The sequence below is a fragment of the Salmo salar genome, chromosome ssa03 (assembly GCF_905237065.1).
Source record: "Salmo salar chromosome ssa03, Ssal_v3.1, whole genome shotgun sequence".
Taxonomy (NCBI): domain Eukaryota; kingdom Metazoa; phylum Chordata; class Actinopteri; order Salmoniformes; family Salmonidae; genus Salmo; species Salmo salar.
This window is the reverse complement of record NC_059444.1, coordinates 33,080,731-33,105,892: the sequence shown is the minus strand read 5'-3', so window position 1 is coordinate 33,105,892 and position 25,162 is coordinate 33,080,731. Positions and strand designations below refer to the sequence as shown.

The 25,162-nt window shown below is 42.5% G+C and overlaps 2 protein-coding genes across 3 annotated transcripts; both read left to right on the top strand.

Annotated features, from left to right (window-relative positions):
- The first annotated feature begins 11,296 nt into the window (after positions 1-11,296).
- On the top strand, positions 11,297-20,157 carry asb10 (ankyrin repeat and SOCS box containing 10). 2 transcript variants are annotated; one of them, XM_014191168.2, is made up of 7 exons: positions 11,297-11,835; positions 15,188-15,455; positions 16,746-16,971; positions 17,108-17,290; positions 17,413-17,508; positions 18,855-18,968; positions 19,062-20,157. In XM_014191168.2, the coding sequence occupies exons 1-7, from the start codon at positions 11,496-11,498 to the stop codon at positions 19,245-19,247; spliced, it is 1,413 nt and encodes a 470-aa protein (XP_014046643.1). In that variant the 5' UTR covers positions 11,297-11,495; the 3' UTR covers positions 19,248-20,157. The 2 variants fall into 2 exon arrangements, with proteins under 2 accessions (XP_014046643.1, XP_014046646.1); XM_014191171.2 differs by lacking the exon at positions 11,297-11,835 and adding an exon at positions 14,361-14,996.
- Positions 20,158-22,571: 2,414 nt separating this feature from the next.
- Positions 22,572-24,881, top strand: LOC106599827 (homeobox protein GBX-1). The gene is made up of 2 exons (XM_014191167.2): positions 22,572-23,254; positions 23,799-24,881. Exons 1-2 carry the CDS (start codon positions 22,807-22,809, stop codon positions 24,311-24,313), a joined length of 963 nt encoding a protein of 320 aa, XP_014046642.1. The 5' UTR covers positions 22,572-22,806; the 3' UTR covers positions 24,314-24,881.
- The last annotated feature ends 281 nt before the right edge of the window (positions 24,882-25,162 follow it).

Genomic DNA, 25,162 nt, shown 5'->3' with positions numbered 1-25,162 from the left:
AATTAGGATAATGTTTACATCACCCCGTACATATACCTATTACCCCTAGACTTGTAGCTATTACCCTTATCAACAGCCCAGAAAGTCAATCAGCATTCAGAGTTAATGTGCTTGTATACCAGACAGTCTCTCCTCCCCCTATCACACTCATGGCATCCATTTCCGATGTGTCTTCTTGATATGTTGCTAATGACATCACATCTATGGACATATTACCACGGGTGTGATCTGATGCCATCATTAATAGCTTGGCAGTAGTGTTTTTGTAAATTATTATCATCATGACCATCATTTGTGCGACTGCCTGTGTATATCATGCTCCCCCCCACCAACCCCATAAGATCCCCACTCCAGCCCGGCTCTTTGCCTCCTCACTCTCCTCGCTCTTTGCAGTCATTGCTGTCTCCTTTAGGGAGAGTGTTATAAACACATTATGGATGGATACATTAGTGACTGATGCAGAAGCACCGGGCTCGCCTGCCTTGTTTTGGGTACGAGAGAGAGCTGCATCATTAGAAAATGTTCCACTTGGCGGGGAAGCGCGTATTAACAGCACTCGCAATGAAATGAGGTTGAGATAGATGGTTAAAGTTATAGAAGAACTATTAGGTTGAAATATGAACCTCTCAATTGTCATAATGAAGCAAGGGGATATTTGCATGGCGATCAGTGCATTATAGGGAAGACAATTGGAATCCGTAACGACAGACACAATACATTATAGGGCCTAGGCTAGGCCATGAGTTTAGGGCTTAGGGGTTTATAGGGGGGAGAAAGTAATCATGCCTTCACAGAATTGTACAGAGCTTCCATCAACCAACAGTTCAAAGGGTCTATAAATGCATTTTTGTTTTCCAGAATATTTCTAGCAACAAAGTGATGCGATGGAGACTGAGGTTGGTTGGACTGGCATCCGACATGTCTTGGTGTAGGCTAAGCTCTTCTTTGAGGACCTTGATTGGCATCAAATGTGGGTATGAGTCATAGGCCTGCCTTTCCTGCCTTCGCCAGGCATTTGTGGCCCATAATGGCCTCTCAAAGAAGAGCTTACACAGAGGCATACTGAGTGTGTCATATAGCGCTCCAAATGCCTTATAGGCCAAGGCTCAAATGACACATTAGGAATTCTATGAGGAAGTAAAAGTGCACAGGGGAAGTGTCAGCTTGTTAAAGGCGCTCCATTAGCCCCTCGTCTCCCGCCCTGTTTCCATGGTGACCCCTTATGACTAAATAGGTCTTTAGATGAGTGATATGACTGCACCATCACAAGCTACAGTTTCACAATGAAGGTAGTCCCTGCCCGCAAACCTCTAGAAGTTTGTGGTGCAATCCACTGGCCCCTAAACATAGTCCTGCATTCTGATTCTGAAGTACTTTTTTTTGTAACTACTGAACTGCGTACTTTCCATTATGAATGTAGCTTACTGCCTGAAGGGAGGGCTATAGATAATTTAATTCCATCCACTTTATAAATGCATGATTCCATAGTTAGGAGTACTCAAAACTGCATTATGATCCTGGTAATCAGAGGGAACTAATTCCTTAATTGCATTAATGAAGAATAAATGAAGAGCTACAGACTCATTAGCTCATTAGCTGATTTCAATGTCCAGTTGCTAACTGTCGTTTGAGGAGGTTGACCACAATGCAGAAACACCATACAGACAGACAGCTGCTGGTAAATGGAGGATGAGGAAGTAAAAAGATTTAGAATGTCCACAGATGTGTGATTCTGTCGTCCCCGCTTCACTAAAAAAAGGGAGAAAAAAGAAAAGAAAGCACACCATTTGAGAAATGAATTTATCGAAGTCACTGTCTTTTTCTCCATTAGTAAGTGTTTAGTTCAGCGTTTTAAATAATTGCGTTACCAGGAATGATATTTAAAATACATTTGGGAGTCAATGAGGCGGGAAAGTGCCTACATGTTTTGCTGATGACACCCGGGCCATTTGGAAGACATCAAAGTAGAGAGGAGGTAGCCCAGATGCATATTATAAACTCATTAGGGGTATCATTTAAAAGGATGTACTCCACTCCAGCAGCAGAAAACAATATTCCCAGTCTCTCTCTAGTAATGTGTGTTTCAAAGTCCAGAATACCAGAATAGTTTTTAAGATGTAGATAAGAGGCGAATGTGAGTCAATGTTTTCTGATGGAAAAGAGAAGAAGGCACTCCAAAATATAATCAGAAGTTCTTCCACAGGTACTAGTGCAATTCAGATTAGCAGAAATGTCTTTCTCTCTCTAAGAACACACAAGCAGGAAGCTATTGTAGACAGCACAATAATCCACTATAGGCTATGTACAGACATATGATAAACAGATTAACAAACAAACTGAAGAGAGTGTATCATAAACACCCCAGGCTGTAGATTAATGCTGCCAGAACAATTCAATGATCATTTCAAATTTACTGTGGTAGTTGTATAGGATCTTGAGATTTTCACTCCACAAAGGCACCACCCATATAAACACATCTTTAGTATCAAAACCCTCAAGGCACAGTAAGTAGCCCTACGTGTGGATGATGGGCACAGTGTATTCAAGCCTAGGAAAATGGAGTTCTATCCTTCAAAAGGAAATGTGTGTTCCAGATCAAATCAAATCAAAAATCAAATCAAACTTTATTTGTCACATGTGCCGAATACAACAGGTGTAGACCTTACAGTGAAATGTTTACTTACAAGCCCTTAACCAACAATGCGGTTTTAAGAAAAATAAGTGGTAAGAAAGTATTTACTAAAATAAAATGAAGTCAAATCAATTTTAAAAATTGTAAAAATGTGTGGGGGCACAGGTTAGTTGACGTAATTGAGGTAATATGTACATGTAGGTAGAGGTAAAGTGACTATGCATGGATAATAAACAGAGAGTAACAGTAGCGTAAAAATGGGGGGTGTCAATGTAACTAGTCCGGGTAGCCATTTGATTAGCTGTACCAGTGAGTAGTACTGAGACTTTGAGGGAGTTCATTTTGTGCCGCCCCTCCACCATCATAACACTACTACCCGTGGGGTTGAGTGAACCAGCGGTGTCCAAGCCACTCGTTCAGCCTAATGTTCTTTAATGTAGAAGCCATGTGGCTACAGGGTGTTCATGGCCATTAAGGCCCAAGCAAAAATATACTGGGCTTAAAGACTCATTTTAACCAACCTTACACTAACTATACCAGTTAGTGTTTTTATCTTGTAATTTTGCTTTGGGGAGGATGGATATGTTTCAATTTATATATTTTATTTTACCTTTATTTTGACAAGGAGTCCCAAGGTCTCTTTTGCAAGGCAGTCCTGCATACACACAATTTACAAAATACAATATAATACAAATATATAAAATTACACACTCAAGAAAAACAATCACATTCCTCAGCAAAGAGGTCCCCAATCAAAATTTTTAACTGCCCCGACAGGCACCAGCACATTGTAGGGAACTCTGTAGCAAGATTGTTCCATACTTTGGGTGCAAAGAAACTAAAAGCTGATTTACCTAATTCTGAGGAGACCGAAGGGATTTCCAGAGTTAGCCATGACCGGGTATGGTAACTCGTAGGTCTAAAAGTTATTATTTATGTTAGGTACAGCGGGAGTTTTTGTAAGAGAGTGTTAGAAATGAAAAAAGAGCAATGAATCAACCTACGTTACATCAAAGAGGGGCAGCCTGGTAAAGAATGCAGTGATGTGTACTGAACCTGTAGCCAATAATAAAACGAAGTGCGCTATCGTAAACTGCATCTAATGGCTTTAAAGAAGTGGTGCCATAGTGTAGGACCGGTAGGTACGCCGATTGAATGATCGACTTTCTAGCATTAAACAAGAGGCAGGAGGCAGGATTTTCCATACAAGAAGCCCCTTTTTGTGCTTCTTCAGTATAGCTAACTCATCAATATGCGTTTTAAAAGACTTGGTCTTCTATCCCAATGCACAGATCGATGTGGGCAACATCCAAAGTACATATGCTGAAGTAATTTGTGTCATTTTTATGCACTCTAGAAAACAACATGCACTGAGTGTACAAAACATTATGCTCTTTCCATGACATAGACTGACCAGGTGAAAGCTATGATCCGCAACCGCAGGGCTCTCCAAAGAGTGGTTCAGTCAGCCCAACACATCATCGGGGGTACACTGCCTGCCCTACAGGACATCTACAGCACCCAGTGTCACAGGGAGGCCAAGAAGATCATCAAGGACCTCAGCCACCCGAGCCACGGCCTGTTCACCCTGCTATCATCCAGAGGGCGAGATCAGTACAGGCGCATCAAAGCTGGGACCAAGAGCCTGAAAAACAGCTTCTATTTCAAGTCCATCAGACTGTTAAATAGGTATCACTAGCCGGCCTCCAACCAGTAACCTCCCTGAATTTAGTTACTGTCACTAGCCAGGTACCGCCCGGCTACTCAACACTGCACGTTAGAGGCTGCTGCCCTATGTACATAGACATGGAACACTGGTCACTTTAATAATGTTTACATATTGTTTTACCCATTTCATATCTCCTGTATTCTAGTCACGGCCATCCTATTCAACTATTCCTGTACATATACTATTCTTATCAGGAATCAGGGTAAGATCCAGATGCAGACTGTCGAAGTAACACTGTTTATTGTAGCAACAGGGGCAGGCAAAGACAGGTCAAGGCAGGCAGGGGTTGAAAATCCAGTGTAAGGCAAAGGTACAGGACGGCGGGCGGACTCAGGGTCAGGGACCGGCAGAGATCAGAAATCCAGGGGGACAAGGAAAGAGAAGCTGGGAAATGATAGGAGCTGACAGGAAAAACACTGGTTAGCTTGAACAAACAAGGCGAACTGGCAACAAACAGACAGAGAACACAGGTATAAATACACAGGGGATAATTGGGAAGAAGGGAAACACCTGGAGGGAGGTGGAGACAAGCATAAGGACAGGTGAAACAGATCAGGGCATGACAATTCTATCCTATGTATTCTTCAGATATATTATATATTCTATCCACATACTGTCCATAACACTTTTTTGGTTACTACCTGATTCCATATGTGTTATTTTATAGTTTTGATATCTTCACTATTATTCTACAATGTAGAAAATATTAAAAAAAGAAAAACCCTTGAATGTCAAGGCTCAGGAGAAGACCCAGATGCAGACAGTTTCGAAGTAACAAAAGTTGATAACAAAATCAGGGGGGCAGGCAAAGCACAGGTCAAGGGCAGGCAGAGGTCAGTAATCCAGATCAGAGTCCGAAAGGTACAGAACGGCAGGCAGGCTCAGGGTCAGGGCAGGCTGAGGTCAGTAATCAAGGGAGGTGTGACAAGGTACAGAATGGCAGGCAGGCTCAGACTCAGGATCAGGGCAGGCAGAATGGTCAAAACTGGTAAAACTAGAAAATAGGAACTAGAGAAAGACTGGAGCAAGGGAAAACCGTTGGAAGGCTTGACGAAACAATGAACTGGCAACAGACAAACAGAGAATACAGGTATAAATACACTGGGGATAATGGGGAAGATGGGTGACACCTGGAGGGGGGTGGAGACAATCATAAAGACAGGTGAAACAGATCAGGGTGTGACAAGAACCATCAATAGCCACATCATATTTAGCTTACATTGATTGAACTGTGACAGAATGAGTAGCTGTGTCCAAACTTTTGACTGGTAATGTATATACAGTTGAAGTCGGAAGTTTACATACACCTTAGCCAAATACATTTAAACTACATTTAAACATTTAAACACAATTCCTGACATTTAATCCTAGTAAAAATTCCCTGTCTTAGGTCAGTTAGGATCACCACTTTATTTTAACAATGTGAAATGTCAGAATAATAGTAGAGAGAATGATTTATTTCAGATTTTATTACTTTCATCACATTCCCAGTGGGTCAGAAGTTTACATACACTCAATTAGTATTTGGTAGCATTGCCTTTAAATTGTTTAACTTGGGTCAAACGTTTCAGGTAGCATTCCATAAGCTTCCCACAATAAATTGGGTGAATTTTGGCCCATTCCTCCTGACAGAGCTGGTGTAACTGAGTCAGGTTTGTGGGCCTCCTTGCTCACACACACTTTTTCGGTTCTGCCCACAATTTTTCTATGGGATTGAGTTCAGGGCTTTGTGATGGCCACTCCAATACCTTGACTTTGTTGTCCTTAAGCCATTTTGCCACAACTTTGGAAGTATGCTTGGGGTCATTTTCCATTTGGAAGACCCATTTGCGACCAAGCTTTAACTTCCTGACTGATGTCTTGAGATGTTGCTTCAATATATCCACATAATTTTCCTACCTCATGATGCCATCTATTTTGTGAAGTGCACCAGTCCCTCCTGCAGCAAAGCACCCCCACAACATAATGATGGTCATTATGGCCAAACAGTTCTATTTTTGTTTCATCACACCAGAGGACATTTCTCCAAAATGTACGATCTTTGTCCCCATGTGCAGTTGCAAACCGTAGTCTGGTTTTTTTATGAAGGTTTTGGAGCAGTGGCTTCTTCCTTGCCGAGCGGCCTTTCAGGTTATGTCGATATAGGACTCGTTTTACTGTGGAAATAGATACTTTTGTACCTGTTTCCTCCAGCATCTTCACAATGTCCTTTGCTGTTGTTCTGGGATTGATTTGCACTCTTCGCACCAAAGTACGTTCATCTCTAGGAGACAGAATGCGTCTCCTTCCTGAGCGGTATGACGGCTGCGTGGTCCCATGGTGTTTATACTTGCGTACTATTGTTTGTACAGATGAACGTGGTACCTTCAGGCGTTTGGAAATTGCTCCCAAGGATTAACCAGACTTGTGGAGGTCTACAATTCTTTTCAGAGATCTTGGCTGATTTCTTTTGATTTTCCCATGATGTCAAGCAAAGAGACATTAAGTTTGTAGGTAGGCCTTGAAATACGTACACATGTACACCTCCAATTGACTCAAATGATGTCAATTAGCCTATCAGAAGCTTCTAAAGCCATGACATCATTTTCTAGAATTTTCCAAGCTGTTAAAAGGCACAGTCAACTTAGTGTATGTAAACTTCTGACCCACTGGAATTGTGATACAGTGAATTATAAGTAAAATAATCTGTCTGTAAGCAATTGTTGGAAAAATTACTTGTGTCATGCACTAAGTAGATGTCCTAACTGACTTGCCAAAACAATAGTTTGTTAACAAGAAAACAAGTTGTAATGACTCCAACCTAAGTCTATGTAAACTTCCGACTTCAACTGTATAAACCTTTATTTAACGAGGCAAGTCAGTTAAGAACAAATTATTTTTTACAAGGAGAGCCTACGGTGGCCAAACCCTAACGATGCTGGGCCAACCAATTGTGTGCCGCCCTATGGGACTCCCAATCACAGCCAGTTGTGATACAGCCTTGAATTGAACCAGGGTTTGTAGTGACGCCTCCAGCTCGGAGATGCATTGCCTTAGACCGCTGTGCCACTCGGGAGTTTGAGTATTCCTTCAAAAAGAATTCAGACACTGACTTTTTCCACATTATGTTAGGTTACAGCCCTATTCAAAACATTTTTTTTTAAAATGTCTCATCAATCTACACACAATACCCCATAATAACAAACCGAAAACAGTATTCAGACCCTTTACTCAGTACTTTATTGAAGCACCTTTGGCAGCGATTACAGCCTCGAGTCTTCTTGGGTATGACGCTACAAGCTTGGCAGACCTGTATTTGGGGAGTTTCTCCCATTTTTCTCTGCAGATCCTCTCAAGCTCTGTCAGGTTGGATGAGGAGTGTCGCTGTACAGCTATTTTCAGGGCTCTCCAGAGATGTTCGATCAGGTTGAAGTCCGGGCTGGGCAACTCAAGGACATTCAGAGACTTGTCCCGAAGCCACTCCTGCGTTGTCTTGGCTGTGTGCTTAGGGTCGTTGTCCCTTTGAAAGGTGAACCTTCGCCCCAGTCTGAGGTCCTGAGCACTCTGGAACAGGTTTTCATCTAGGATCTCTTTGTACTTTGCTCCGTTCATCTTTGCCTCGATCCTGAATTGTCTCCCAGTCCTTGCCGCTGAAAAACATCCCCACCACCATGCTTCACCAAAGGGATGGTGCCGGTTTCCTCCAGACGTGTCTCTTGGCATTCAGGCTAAAGAGTTCAATTTTGGTTTCATCAGACCAGAGAACCTTGTTTCTCATGGTCTGAGGGTCTTTAGGTTGCCTAGCGGGCTGTCATGTGCCTTTTACTGAGGAATAGCTTCCGTCTGGTCGCTCTACCATAAAGGCCTGATTGATGGAGTGCTGCAGAGATGATTGTCCTTCTAGAAGGTTCTCCCATCTCCACAGAGGAACTCGGAGCTCTGTCAGAGTGATCATTGGGTTCTTGGTCCCCTCCCTGACCTAGGCACTTCTCCCCTGATTTCTCAGTTTGGCCTGGCGGCCAGCTCCAGGAAGAGTCTTGTTGGTTCCAAACTTCTTCTATTTAAGAATGATGGAGGCCACTGTCTTCTTGGGGACCTTCAATGCTGCAGACCTTTTTTGCTACCCTTCCCCAGATCTGTACCTGGAAACAATCCTGTCTCGGAGGTCTACGGACAATTCCTGTGGGACCTTATATAGACAGGTGTGTGTCTTTCCAAATCATGTCCAATCATTTGAATTTACCACAGGTGGACTCCAATCAAGTTGTAGAAACATCTCAAGGATGATCAATGGAAACATGATGCACCTGAGCTCAATTTCGAGTCTCATAGCAAAGGGTCTGAATACTTATGTAAATAATGTTTTTCTGTTTTTTTATTTAAATACATTTCTAAAAAATGCTAAAAAACTGTTTTAGCTTTGTCATTTCGGGGTATTGCGTGTAGATTGCAGAGGAAATGTTTTAATTTAATCCAATTTAGATTAAGGCTATAACGTAACAAAATGTGGAAAAAGTCAAGGGGTCTGAATACTTTCTGAAGGCACTGTATATATATTTATTTATTTAAACTATGGATTCCAACATTGCTCATCCTAATATTTCTATATTTATTTTTTATGTTTGTGCGTATTGTTAGATATTACTGCACTCTTGGAGCTAGGAATACAATAATTTTGCTACACCCACAATATAATCTGCTAAATTTGTGTATGTCACCAATAAAATGTGATTGGATTTTTATCCCTTATTGATGTCACTTGTTAAATCAGTGTAGATGAAAGGGAGGAGACAGAGTAAAATAAGGATTTTTAAGCCTTGAGAAAATTGAGACATTGTGTGTCATTCAGAGGGTGAATGGGCAAGACAAAAGATTTAAGTGCCTTTGGACATAGTATGGTAGTAGGTGCCAGGTGCACCGGTTTGTGTCAAGAACTGCAACGCTGCTGGGTTTTCAACGCTCAACAGTTTCCTGTGTGTATCAAGAATGGGGAGGGGGGACTCAGTATTAGGAAGGTGTTCTTAATGTTTTGTACACTCAGTGTATACTTAGTTTTACTGACATTCAATACTAGTTTAAGGTCATTAAAGGTTTTCTGTTAAACAATGAAGACAGAATGTAGATCAGATAGAGCCTGGACAACAGAAGGGGCAACAGAATACACAACAGTATCGCCCACATACAAGTGAAGGTTACAATTGTTTTCAGAGAAACCAATATTGTTTATATAGACAGTAAAAAGTACTGGACCCAAAATCGACCCCTGTGGGACTCCTTTCATAATATCAAGGAAACCTGACTTAACACCATCAGAAAATACACAGTGTCCTGTCTGTCATTTAATATCATTGCCGAATGCTGTGGTAGCCATGCTGGTTAAGTGTGCCTTGAATTTTAAATAAATCACTGACAGTGTCACCAACAAATCACCATGAAACCATCACACCTCCTTCTCCATGCTTCGCGGTGGGAACCACACATGCAGAGATCATCTGTTCACCTACTCTGCATCTCACAAAGACACGGCGGTTGGAACCAAAAATCTCCCATTTGGACTCATCAGACCAAAGGACAGATTTCCACCGGTCGAATGTCCATTGCTCTTGTTTATTGGTCTCTTCTTCTTTTTGGTGTCCTTTAGTAGTGGAGGCCTGATTCAAGCAGTCTCCTCTGAACAGTTGATGTTGGGATGTGTCTGTTACTTGAACTCTGTTAAGCCTTTATTTGGGCTGCAATCTGAGGTCTAGTTAACTGTAATGAACTTATTCTCTGCAGCAGAGGTAACTCTGGGTCTTCCTTTCCTATGGTGGTCCTCATGAGAGCCAGATTCATCATAGCGCTTGATGGTTTTTGCGACTGCACTTGAAGAAACTTTCAAAGTTCTTGACATTTTCCAGATTGACTGACCTTCATGACTTAATGTAGTGATAGACTGTCATTTGTCTTTGCTTATTTGAACTGTTCTTTACATAATATGGACTTGGTCTTTTACCAAATAGGGCTATCTTCTGTATACCACCCCTAGCTTGTCACAACACAACTGATTGGCTGAAACGCATTAAGAAGGAAAGAAATTCCCCAAATTAACTTTAACAAGGCACAACTGTTAATTGAAATGCATTCCAGGTGACTACTTCATGAAGCTGGTTGAGAGAATGCCAAGAGTGTGCAAAGCTGTCATCAAGGCAAAGGCTGGCTATTTTGAAGAATCTCAAATATAAAATATATTTTGATTTGTTAAACACTTTTTTGGTTACTACATGATTCCATATGTGTTATTTCGTAGTTTTGATGTCTTCACTATTATTCTACAATGTAGAAAATAGTAAAAAATTAAGAAAAAACCTTGAATGAGTAGCTGTGCCCAAACTTTTGACTGGTACGGTATGTCTGTTGCATGTCAGTTGCAAATACATATCACTTATGTCATTAGAATATATAGCAAATGATTAAAATGATCTGTTTGTCAGTGCAGTGGATAGTTTACTCTACAATGAAGCAGATGACCCTGCTTGTTTCTACGGGGTTGATTTCACCAGACCCAATGAGAAGGAAGATACTTGACCTTCATGTGAGTTACACTCACCCTATATGTTATTGTGGTATGTGGTATTATCCCAGCCACTGTCAAATCACAGAGCATTTTTCCCTGCAAAAGGAGAACCAGACAATTTTACTTTCTCTAAAATCATATGTGATATTGTGGCTGAAATCATGGATGTTTCCAATAACACACTGAGGCAATTTCTGGTTTGTTTGGAGACAGTCTTATGACACGTCGAAATACAGGGGCAACAGGCTTGACACTTTGACTATAGATTACCAGGGGAGGCAAAGTTGCCATGTGAGTGATGGTAAAAATAGCCCTTCGGCTCATGCTGCAGGGAGGCTCTCATATTAGATATCAAAACAACGCCACTGAATGGCTGGGAGGCAGAGAGTAGGCACGAGACAGACACACAGAGACAAAGAGAGAGACATAGAAATTCTGAAAGAGTCAAGTCAGAAAAAGAGACAGAAACATAGAGAGGGGGACAGAGACAGACCGAGAGAGACACATAGAAAGAACAATTTCAACCAGATCTTTGACTACCCTCACACACTGTGGTTCTCTTATCCTGAGTGAGAAGCCAGCCAGTCAGCCAATATTTCAACATGTCGGGAGGAGGCAGTTTCGTCTTCACCCCCATGGCCCTGCGCTCCCTCCAGCTGGACGAGGACATGCTGGAGAGAGACAAGTACAAGAAGCAGCTAGCCAGCCACCAGCTCAACGGCTACATGCTGAAGAAAGAGGCCAGGGACAGGGTAGGCCCTGCACCTATGAGGTCCTGCACCTATGTTAGACCCCCAGCTGTGTGCCATGACCTGGTCATCCAGAACGCAATCTATACTGGGGATACGGACGCTGTGCAGCGCTTCTTCCCCAGGGGCGTCACGTCGAACCTCATCATCGAGCCCCAGGGAGGGGACATGCGCTGGGTGGCCAGGGGGGAAGGTAAGTAACATGGTCTTATTAGAACAAGGGGTTCCCAAAATGTTTTGCTTTGTGACCCACCAATTGAGGTGTCTTTTGAGTCGAGACCCACCATAAGGCTAAGCGATGAAAAAACATTCACAGACCGAAGAATAAGTTAAACACAAATGAATAACACCGTCTTCCTCAAAACATTAGATTTGAGTATGGCTTCTTGTGACCAGTTTTTAAGAAATGGACTGTATAATTCTGGAATGATTTGTAACACATTTCTCTGGATCAAAAAGGGGCTTAAGCGGTGGGCGTGACAGGTGGCGTGGCAACGGATGCGGTCGGTAGTCTACGTGGTAGTCTGCGCGGCTGAATTGGCAACCTCAACCCACAGTTTGGAAACCACTGTATTAGAATATGTTTTTAAAAAATTGTTACCTTTAACGATTGTAGTTATATGTCACACACAGTGACAGATGACTTATATGTCATTATTATGACATATGTCTGAGGTAATTGCAGAGATTAATGTATATAATCAGTGGTAATGGAACTGGCATCATGATGATAATTACTTTGTCTCTAAGCTCTAGACTTGAAACAGTGATTGTTGATGAGGTGTTTTCTTTGTCTCTATTGAAATTAATACAAAATCATTTTGTGCGTAAAAAGAAAGGACCAATTTCAGAATGGAGTGAATTTGTTTAATATGCTTAATTAGATAATTACATTGTAGTCTGAACATTGTACCAATGCCAAATGGTATATATACTGCTCAAAAAAATAAAGGGAACACTTAAACAACACATCCTAGATCTGAATGAAATAAATAATCTTATTAAATACTTTTTTCTTTACATAGTTGAATGTGCTGACAACAAAATCACACAAAAAGAATCAATGGAAATCCAATTTATCAACCCATGGAGGTCTGGATTTGGAGTCACACTCAAAATTAAAGTGGAAAACCACACTACAGGCTGATCCAACTTTGATGTAATGTCCTTAAAACAAGTCAAAATGAGGCTCAGTAGTGTGTGTGGCCTCCACGTGCCTGTATGACCTCCCTACAACACCTGGGCATGCTCCTGATGAGGTGGCGGATGGTCTCCTGAGGGATCTCCTCCCAAACCTGGACTAAAGCATCCGCCAACTCCTGGACAGTCTGTGGTGCAACGTGGCGTTGGTGGATGGAGCGAGACATGATGTCCCAGATGTGCTCAATTGGATTCAGGTCTGGGGAACGGGCGGGCCAGTCCATAGCATCAATGCCTTCCTCTTGCAGGAACTGCTGACATAGTCCAGCCACATGAGGTCTAGCATTGTCTTGCATTAGGAGGAACCCAGGGCCAACCGCACCAGCATATGGTCTCACAAGGGGTCTGAGGATCTCATCTCGGTACCTAATGGCAGTCGGGCTACCTCTGGCGAGCACATGGAGGGCTGTGCGGCCCCCCAAAGAAATGCCACCCCACACCATGACTGACCCACTGCCAAACCGGTCATGCTGGAGGATGTTGCAGGCAGCAGAACGTTCTCCACGGCATCTCCAGACTCTGTCATGTCTGTCACGTGCTCAGTGTGAACCTGCTTTCATCTGTGAAGAGCACAGGGCACCAGTGGCGAATTTGCCAATCTTGGTGTTCTCTGGCAAATGCCAAACATCCTGCACGGTGTTGGGCTGTAAGCACAACCCCCACCTGTGGACGTCGGGCCCTCATACCACCCTCATGGAGTCTGTTTCTGACCGTTTGAGCAGACACATGCACATTTGTGGCCTGCTGGAGGTCATTTTGCAGGGCTCTGGCAGTGCTTCTCCTGCTCCTCCTTGCACAAAGGCGGAGGTAGCGGTCCTGCTGCTGGGTTGTTGCCCTCCTACGGCCTCCTCCACGTCTCCTGATGTACTGGCCTGTCTCCTGGTAGCGCCTCCATGCTCTGGACACTACACTGACAGACACAGCAAACCTTCTTGCCACAGCTCGCATTGATGTGCCATCCTGGATGAGCTGCACTACCTGAGCCACTTGTGTGGGTTGTAGACTCCGTCTCATGCTACCACTAGTGTGAAAGCACCGCCAGCATTCAAAAGTGACCAAAACATCAGCCAGGAAGCATAGGAACTGAGAAGTGGTCTGTGGTCCCCACCTGCAGAACCACTCCTTTATTGGGGGTGTCTTGCTAATTGCCTATAATTTCCACCTGTTGTCTATTCCATTTGCACAACAGCATGTGAAATGTATTGTCAATCAGTGTTGCTTCCTAAGTGGACAGTTTGATTTCACAGAAGTGTGATTGACTTGGAGTTACATTGTGTTGTTTAAGTGTTCCCTTTATTTTTTTGAGCAGTGTATTTTCCTGATAGACACTTTAAAAAAGCCCATAAGCCAACCATCATACCTTTGGATAAATCCCTTGCCCTGTTTTACAGCTTGTAATCCTGCAATCATTAGCAACCATGGCAGTATCAAATTATTATTTATATACATTATTTATAGATACAGTCCACCACTTACTTCAGAAACATTCCAGCAGGAAGCCAACGTATTAGTCATGTGCTTGATTTTCCATCCACACACCTGTTCAATGGTATTCTCTTGTGGCTAGGTGGTCAGTCACAAACATAGCAACTGTGTGTTCTTGTCTGTAAGCAGTTCCATTGTCCAGTCTAAGGGGTTAGGTAGCATGAAAGTGATTGAGCACGAGTGAGCTTGTTACATGTGACACAGAAGTAATTTGGCTGCTGCGCCACCCGGCAGTGGCTGCAGGGTTTTATGGGCCATACAAAATATCACATAACACCATTGCCGTCGTGCCTCCCCGAAATAGCCCCCTGTGGACAAACAAGCTTCAGAACAGCACAACATTTACCTCAGGAGAGAGAAACCGCCGTTACCGCTACAAAGAAAAAACAAACAAAATCGGACCAGTCAGCTGTTACTCTTATTACCACTTGAGCGCGGACTCAACCTGCATTGCATAAATGCCTCCAAAGCGCTACCGCAATGATGTGATCGCTACGGCCCAGGCCACAGGTTATGTTCTTCAATTCTGGAACTGTCTTTTGGTGGGGGATGACTTGACCCTTATTAGCATCATGGACGAACCTGAGTGTGAAGACCTCATCGATGCCATCTATGACACTAGCAACATTGAGGAGTGGAAGAACTTCAGGCACCACTATAGAACCCTGAGTAGGTCAATGCCTTTATTTGAAATAACCTGTTCACAGGGGGTTCATTAGCCACCGAAAGGAACAAAACAGCGAGGGACTGCCTGGACTTGTCCAATAACAAATGCTTGTTTTCCTTTTCCATTGCGAGACGTTTTAAAACGTTTTTTTAGTTGCATGCCTTAAGGACACGACGCTATTCTTCTTCTCCAGGACTGTGGTCTCTGACCTATGAGCAGCAGCTGACAACCCCACTCCACATTACAGCAGGCCGGGGGTTTGTTGACTGCTTGAGGCACCTGCTGCAGCGCGGGGCCAGTGTAGACCTGGCCCCTGGGGGCACCACTGCCCTCCATGAGGCCTGCCAGAATGGCCAGCCCCAGTGTGTAAAATTGCTGCTGTCCCATGGTGCCAACTCCAACGCTATCAGTGAAGATGGGCTCATGCCCTTGCACATGTGCACCAGTCCTGAGTCCCTAGTGTAAGTACTGTACCAACCAATTTTATTGCTCTAAGACATGGCTGGGTTAGGGTTAGAATTGTGGTTAAGGGTTAGGGTTTAACCGGGATGTGAATATGAAGCTAGGGTTATGGATGTGGTTCAGGCTATGGTTAGGGTTGAATCCGGCATATGGACATGAAAATAGGTTTAGGATTGGGGTTGTGGTTGAGGCTTGGGCTAGGGTTTGACCGGAGTGGACATGAAGCTAGGGTTAGAGTAATGGCCAGGGTAAAGGTTGAACCAGGATGTGGACATGAAGCTAGGGTTAGAGTAATGGCCAGGGTAAAGGTTGAACCAGGATGTGGACATGAAGCTAGGGTTAGGGTAATGGCCAGGGTAAAGGTTGAACCGGGATTTGGACATGAAGCTAGGGTTAGGGTAATGGCCAGGGTAAAGGTTGAACCAGGATGTGGACATGAAGCTAGGGTTAGAGTAATGGCCAGGGTAAAGGTTGAACCAGGATGTGGACATGAAGCTAGGGTTAGAGTAATGGCCAGGGTAAAGGTTGAACCGGGATTTGGACATGAAGCTAGGGTTAGGGTAATGGCCAGGGTAAAGGTTGAACCGGGATGTGGACATGAAGCTAGGGTTAGGGTAATGGCCAGGGTGAAGGTTGAACCAGGATGTGGACATGAAGCTAGGGTTAGGGTAATGGCCAGGGTAAAGGTTGAACCGGGATTTGGACATGAAGCTAGGGTTAGGGTAATGGCCAGGGTAAAGGTTGAACCGGGATGTGGACATGAAGCTAGGGTTAGGGTAATGGCCAGGGTACAGGTTGAACCGGGATTTGGACATGAAGCTAGGGTTAGGGTAATGGCCAGGGTGAAGGTTGAACCGGGATGTGGACATGAAGCTAGGGTTAGGGTAATGGCCAGGGTAAAGGTTGAACCGGGATTTGGACATGAAGCTAGGGTTAGGGTAATGGCCAGGGTAAAGGTTGAACCGGGATGTGGACATGAAGCTAGGGTTAGGGTAATGGCCAGGGTACAGGTTGAACCGGGATTTGGACATGAAGCTAGGGTTAGGGTAATGGCCAGGGTAAAGGTTGAACCAGGATGTGGACATGAAGCTAGGGTTAGAGTAATGGCCAGGGTAAAGGTTGAACCGGGATGTGGACATGAAGCTAGGGTTAGGGTAATGGCCAGGGTAAAGGTTGAACCAGGATGTGGACATGTAGCTGGGTTAAGGTAATAGGGATCAAAATTAATATTACTACATTCATTTTCAATTCTATTTCCCAACGGCCCTTCTCTGTAATTGGATGTACAGGTGCGCCAAACACCTGCTCCAGTTTGGCGCTGCAATCAATGGGCGGAGCCTCAACGAGGATAACACGCCGTTACATGTGGCGGCACAGAACGGGCTCCCGGGTCACACGGAGCTGTACCTGCACTACGGCGCCGCCCTGGAGAAGCGGAATGACGATGGTCTCACGCCACTCAACGCCGCTTGCTCACAACCACAGGAGAAGGACGATCTGGAACGCTACACCAAGGTGTGAGTTAATTCATCATTGTGTTATTTGTTTAATGTTGTCATTTGGGGTTAGTAATATTCAGTACAGCTTGGTTTGGCTCGCCTTGGTTTGGCTCTGTAGTGTGTATAGCCCTTCTGTGTGTCCTGTCCTCCAGGTGTGTGAGCTGCTGCTGGCGACGGGAGCTGACGTCAACACAGAGGACCAGGACAAACAGTCCCCGCTCCACATGGCCTGTAAGAACGTCAACCCGGACGTAGTGGATCGTCTTCTGGCCCACGGAGCCTGCGTCAACACCATGTGTTACAGTGGAAACGCCCCCATGCAAAACGTCCTCAAGGTGTTAGTTGACATATAAAAAAACACAATTCAGCCACACATGTAGATACACTGCATTTAACATGATTGAGGATAAATCAGGAAAACTGGTTTCCAACTTATTTCCGTTGTGGTCCTCTGAAGGTGGTGGCCTACAAGGCGGAGCACAAGCCAGAGAGGGTAGTCCGCTCTCTGCTCAACCACGGCTCCATCAGGGTGTGGCCTGGAGCACTGCCCGAGGTAAGAGCCAGAAGCGGCCACTACTGTAAGCGGAAAAAGCAACTGCTTAGGGCCTTGTAATCTTTTCTTATTAATGATATTCATATTATTTATTGAAGAGCACAGGCACTAGGGAAGGAATAGCGTTTTTATGTTAGGAGTAGGAGTAAAACAAAAAAAGATGTGAAGAACCTGGCAGTACATCTTGAACATGTTTTGTATTGTGTAATCTCGCTGTGCATTCAATCAGTCATTCAAGTGTTCGTGAGTGTGTATACCGTACATTTATGCAGAAATCACCTGCGGTTAAACAGATTGGTTCATGTTTCATAAAAGTGTAATTAAATTAAATCATCAGCATTCAATTGTCGTTGACGTAGACAGCCAATGGTATAACTGTCACAGGATGTACAGTTGAGAAAGAACAGATGAAGTATGAACACTAAAACAGTTCACTGGATTCTTTCTTTCTCTCCTCAACATGAAATAATGTTCTCACTGTGAGAAACGGAAACTACCTCTATTCAATGAACCAGACCTGGGTTCAAATAATATTAGATATAATTTGAAATACTTGATTGTTGCTTGCCTGTTGAAACGATGGAACCAATTCAAAAGTCCGGTGCAAACCTTGCCCACCTGGCACTCAAGGCAGGCTAAAGCAACCGCTTAAAAGTATTTGAAATATTGCAAAGAGTATTTGAACCCAGGTCTGCTACTATTCACTGAACCCACCACGTGCTCTGGAACAAAATGCCTGACTCCTAATTAGGGAATGTTAATAGGAGATTAATTAGCACTAATTGCATAATTTCCAGTAAACCCCCAGAGGGTAGACCAATCTGTTCATCTCACCAAGTGTTTAATTACTTTAGTTTATTTCTTATATTCTATTGATGAGTCATAAGTCACAACCTCCTAAATCCAACATTTTTCATTTTTGTTTCTTAGGAGATCACAAAAATGAGAATTGGTTACAAAATATAAAAACGTATGCAGGCAATTGTTCCCTTTGCAATTATACAATTGGGAATATTTAATTTGCACCTGGAAGGGTAAGGTTTTAGGATAGAAAATAGGCTAGAAAAATGATAGACTATCGTTTATTTCCTTAACATGACCAAGTATCCATAACCATGGCTGTGTTTACAAAGGCAGCCCAATTCTGATCTTTTGTCCACTAATTGGTCCTCTTACCAATCAGATCAGATGTTTTCACATCAGATCTTTTTCAAAGCTTATCTGATTGGTCTAATGGCCAATTAGTGGGAAAAAAATATCAGAATTGAACTTCTTGTGCAAACGGAGCCCATCTGGTTTCTAGTTTTAAGCAACGTGGTATTCATGATACAATGATGTATTTTCAGGTGCTAAAGTATTGCTGTGTCTCCCCACGCACCATTGAGGTTCTTCTGAATGCGTACGACCGCCTCAAGGTCACAGATGACTGGGTGGAGGCTGTTTCACCTGAGATGTTTAAGGTAAGTTTCTCGAATCATAGTGATTCTACGGTATTCTATGCTGATATAATCTGACTCCAACGGTCTGAGTGTTTTGTGTATCTCTCCCTCCAGGAACACAAGGGGTTCTATGAATCCGTCTTCTCCCTGCAGCAGACCCCTCGCTCCCTACAGCACCTGGCTCGATGGAAGTTCAGGAACTACCTAGACGGGCGCGTGCACAAGGTGGTGCCACAGCTAGACCTGCCCACCTTCATCAAAAACTTCCTGCTGCTGGAGTTCAGAGACTATGTCCACTGAGTCAGAGATAGAGTCAGGATGTATATAAGCCCTAAACACTAAATATATGGTGATACATGGTATGATATGGTTAGAATGCCCAGCACTATAGAGCTCTGTGTTGTATGTACACTCAGGACAAACACTAGGAATTCAGTCTGTCTGTGACAATATTAGTTTTTGCAGAGTGACACAGAAGGAGGATCATCTTCATAGACCTACAGATGGTGGTACTACAGTAAGTAGTACCGCTCCTGGATCCATTATCCTCCAGATTGCAGTATGAGTAGTGTTCAGTAAATGGATACCGTTATCGACAACAGCATATGACAAAACACGTTTTCGACATAATTTGTGTCTTTACAATTGACTGTATTCATTTTATCACTATTTTCGTTGACAATTAAAATGTATTTTGCGTTACAGCAGAACCTTGTTAATCTGAGTCACCACAAGGGGGTGCTGTGGTCTTCAAACGACAAATGAGACTTACTTTATTGGATGGCTGGCTTCCTTGTGTTTTTTTTATTTTTTATTTGTTAAAGAAACGTCACGTGTAACCTTTTTAATTTATAGTGCTATCAATGGCACTGAAATGTATATACGTAAAGTCATCTTACGTTGAAGGAGTACAAGGACATCGTTAACATATTTTGATCTTGAGATTTTTTCCCAAATTAATCTGACTTCAGAGAAAAATAGAAAACTATTGTTTGGCTAAGCACCTTGTCATGTAATGGAGATTGTCCCACCTAGCTATCTTAAAATGAATGCACTAACTGTAAATCACTCTGGATAAGAGCGTCTGCTAAATGACAACCAAAAAAATATCAAAAATGTATGATCAATGTCAATATGATTTTATGGATATATAGTAAGTATTTGGTAGACAATTACTGCTACTTTTTAAATTAAATAAGTCCTAAATGAACAAATGTATGTGATGCATGTTTATTGCTTTTAACTAATTTCCTTTATGTCCGAATATTTGTCCGAATATTTGACAGGATATTTTAATTAGGCTAAATTATTAGAAGCCTATTTTATTTCACTGGCATTAGACTAGTAATTTTGGAAATTATTAAATGCATTTATAATTCATTCATTAAGAGTTCATGAGAATACATCTGAGAGACTGTTATGTAAAGACTGTGGTTATCTTATATTACAAAAAGTTTCATCACAACACGTTAGTGATGGACATAAATCATGACTCTTGAATAAGCACTAAGTTTTTGTGCTCAAAATTACCAACAAGGTCGATCGATGTTTTTTAATCTAGCAAATAGTGGGATCGACAACAATTGAATGGATAACAACAAAAAAAAGAATAAAATAACATGAATTTAATGTAATGCAATGTAAGCTTAGCAGTTTTACATTATTTTGTGATTGAATTAAATCACAGAAATGTCGTTGTAAAACCACTTAGGTGTTTTAGGCGTTTTCCAGTTGATAATTATGTGGTGAGGTCCAGTTGTGTGATTGTATGGGATCGAAAGAAGTAGCGTCCTTTTAAATACCAACCACCCGGCTTGGGGAGAATGGCCTGCGTGACAGAGGGTGGTGACACGGAGACGAGACGCTGACTTGGGTAATGGACCTGCCACATTGAGGCACTTCAGCTAGCTACGCTTTTCAATGTGCTTAGCCCACGAGGACCTACAAGCCCACATCAAAAGAATGTAAACTTGCAACGAAAAATAATACAATTTTGAAATAAATGATATATTAGCAATGCGTTAGAACTTGAATAAACACGACACTAATATAGGTTCATGTTAAAGCTCCAAGGAAAGTCCATCACCCAGTTGTTATTGACATATACTAGCAACTAGGCTATAAGAATATTATTACTATTATAATAGCCTGATAATAAATGTAGCTGATCAAATAAACTTCAGATTCCTGACTCATAAAATAAACCAATAATAAATACAATGGATATAAATGCAGAAAGTATCACATATCTGAGAGAAATGTGTTATATCTGTTCAATAGGGTATGGGGAGATTCTGATTGTAGACTATACAATCAGAAGTGAGTCCACTCTAAAAAACAAAAAAGAAAGGGAGAGAGGAGCGAGGGAGAGGAAAGCTATCTGGTTTCAATAGATCAAAGGTAGGTGCTGCTGAATGAGTCATTTGCAATTATAAGAATAATTAGCATCCCTTGGCCCTCCATTGCTAATCAGAGTCGGTTGGTGATATGTTTATGTCTTCGTGCAATCAGACGGCCAGTTGGAGTGCCAAGCGCGTCCCCGGGACTCAATAGGGGCTAATCATCATCACGGATTGACATTTAAACGGTAAAATTATCTCCGATTAAATCAACACTTAAAAGAAAAGAGAAAAGTGATTTTTCCTCATTACACATTTTGATTTTAATAGAGACTTATAAGCATATAGAAAATGAGTGGCCAAAACCCTGAAAGCGCGCATTAACGACGCGTAATTGTAGCCTAACTATTCTATATTTTATTGGCAATTCGTTTAGGATGCATTCTCAATTTAGGCCTATTTTAAACATGCTAAATGGTTTACATAGACCACTATTTTAATGGTACAGCCATAGCCTCCAACACTTTAATAGCATATTGTATTTTGAATCGAATAAAGTTTAAATGTCTCCAAATGCCACTTTTCAAAACTGCGCAGCCTCGTTCAAAAATTGCCGTTGACCTTACATGAATGTATTTAATCCGAATCTAATTTTGCACAGAATATCTCTCTCCGGGGAATAATTGTTACCGCACTTTTCTACGGCCAACCGCATTGTTTTACCCCGGGAGAATAGAAAAGCTTTTCTCTCTCAAGAGAGGAAAAACATCTGCCTCTCCTCCCTCCCCACTCCGATGCCATCCGTCCCAACATTTCAACAAAAGCACCGTTGTTTTATGTCGTACCTTGAATCCAAAGTAATTACTTATCATCAATCAAAATTAATAATAGCTGATTGGGTTGGTGTGGTCAACGATTATAGAAGGGGAAGGGCTGAGGCAGTCTCTCACACCGCTTCCAGTCAATGTGGACCGGGCAAAGGTGGTGGAGGGCTGGGGAGGGGGGCGACCCGTCTATTCGGTATCCACTGGGAAACTATCGCCTCTCAAGGCAACCAAAAAGTCAGAAGCTGAATAAGGAAATGAAGCGTAATTTGAGGAAGATGGATGAGTCCCCAGGGTAACACCCCCTTTCATTCCTCTCTAGCTCTCCCTCTCTCTGTGTGTGCGTGCGTGTGTGTGTGAAAGAGAGAGAGAGAGAGAGAGAGAGAGAGAGAGAGAGAGAGAGAGAGAGATGTGAAGGGAGGGGGAGAGGGAGAGGGAGAGGGAGAGGGGTAGAGCGTGTGTGTTTATGTCTCAGTGTGTGACAAATAGAGGTATAGGGAGTGGGCACAAAACAAGAAAGCGACAGGTCGCAATAAGCTTGAGGACGTTACGGAGAAGCTGGTTAGTCCACCGGATAATATCAAAGCGAAGGGACATTTAACTTCACTCGACCGTCGAATCTAAGGTTTGGCTATTTGTTGAGGGAAAGAAGGAGCGCCTGAGTTTTCGATAAAGATAGTCACAATTTTCTTCGCAATGCAAAGACCGGGCGGCCAAGGGACGGCGTTTTCGATTGACTCCTTGATAGGAACTCCGCAACCTCGCCCGGGACACCTGCTCTACACGGGCTACCCGATGTTTATGCCATACAGACCCTTAATGATTCCTCAGTCTTTATCTCATTCACATTTACCATCTGGCATACCTCCTTTGGCGCCGTTGGCATCTTTCGCTGGACGTCTTACCAACACATTCTGTGCGAGTTTGGGACAGGGGATGCCGTCCATGGTGGCTCTCACCACAACACTGCCAAGTTTCTCCGATCCGCCGGATAGTTTCTATCCTCCCCAAGAGCTCCCCGGACCTCGGTTAAGTGCCGACCCTGGAACGAGGAGACAGGAGAGCCCACACTCAGATGATCTCCATGGAAGGGACAAGGGGTCGGATTTACTCAACTTCTCGGAAACTTTTCAAACTATACCAGGTAAGCTCACTGCCTGTGTCCCTGTTCTGTCCATACGCTTCCATATTAGGTTGGCAAGTTGAGACCTATTGGGTAAAACGCGCAAGCGGCATCCAAATTAGAAGTTGGATCTAATCTAATTCCCAGAGGTTTACGAAATCTCCACAAACGCATAGTTTCATAACAAACAACCATTTTGAAATGTGCAATAACTCGAATAGATTAGCCTAACTCAAGTTAGTGAAACACTGCTTTCTAATCTATTTCTTAATCACTAACAATCCTAACTTAACCTATAGGTAGGCTATGTAATATCAGGTTAATTCATAGGGTTGTTATGAATGGTAATAGGCCTACTAATTTCCTTTGACGAAAATATAGCAGAAATAAAACTCCAAACAGGCCTATTCCATTTTCATTTTAGAGGCATATGTGGCCAAGACAGTGTCTCTGTATTTATAATGTTTACTTGCATTAATTTGTCCTACATTTGTGGGGTAAACGTGTTTAGGATCAAACTAATTGATTCTAATGTATGTTTTCTTTCTTCTTTTGCACGTTTTAGGTGAGACTAAATTGTACAGCTCAGACGATGAGAAGTTGGACCTCAAATCAGCGGACACAGCTTGCAGTGACAGAGAGGACAGCTCTGCCGTTGACAGCGAAAACGAAAGCGTCTCCGATGGGAACAACTGTGGTGCGTTATCCCAAAAGAGTAAACTAAAACCCGGGTCGCAGGAAGCTCTACCACCGGGAAGCTCAGTGGGAAAGAGCAGGAGGAGACGAACAGCTTTTACAAGCGAGCAGCTACTTGAACTTGAGAAGGAATTTCATTGTAAAAAGTACCTTTCGCTTACCGAACGCTCTCAAATAGCACACGCACTTAAATTGAGCGAGGTGCAGGTCAAGATTTGGTTCCAGAATCGTAGGGCCAAATGGAAAAGAATCAAAGCTGGCAACGTCAATAACAGGTCTGGAGAGCCTGTGAGAAACCCCAAAATTGTGGTCCCAATCCCAGTGCACGTCAACAGGTTTGCGGTGAGGAGTCAGCACCAACAGATAGAGCAAACAAGGCCATGATGAACTATACTGGCCTAAACTAATTTTGACAAAATAAAGTTATGGGTTGTTAAATGCATGAAGCACAAAAACTGGATGACATTTTGTGGTCAGCGAGATTACTTTACATCAAGAGACATGTCCTATCAACTGGACAACTAAGGACAATATGTTTTCTCTCCGCAGATTAATTCATTTGTCAAATTAGGCCGATCTCATATTTTATTTATTGTTTTGTTAATTTGTAAATATTATATGTGTCGGGTGACACAGACATGCACTATGAAATGAGATTGTAAAAATTCTTTTCTAAAATATTTATATCTAGCTAGGGCCTATAAATGTTCTGTTTATTATCTGCATGTGCTTTACTCATTCGGTGAAGCTATTTGAAACTTCTCGTATTTGGTACCGTTTTGTTTATCACATGTTGCATGTACCTTACAACGTTTTCATTTTGGTAGGCCACTGTAGGAACTGTATTCGCCAGCTGTTTGTGGAAAAAAAAAGATGTGAAGGAAAATAAATAACCAAACAAAGAAATACTGTAAAGTATATTGACTTAATAAATCCATTTATATTAAATGTATATATGTAAATGCATTATTTTTGCTGGTTAAGCAATAGTTTTAGAGATGGTGATTTGTGCTGTGTATAGCCTCTGTCTGCTCTCAGAAAATGATCAGTGATCTCTCTGTCTATAGAATATATTTGCCTCTCATTCATGAAGTATAATATCACTAGGCTATTACATGACAGTGTATTTTAATAGCGTACTAAAACATGAACTATAACAATAAACAAATACAACAACACCTAATAATACTATAATTGATAATTGATCATAATACCATAGGACTAATTGCAAAA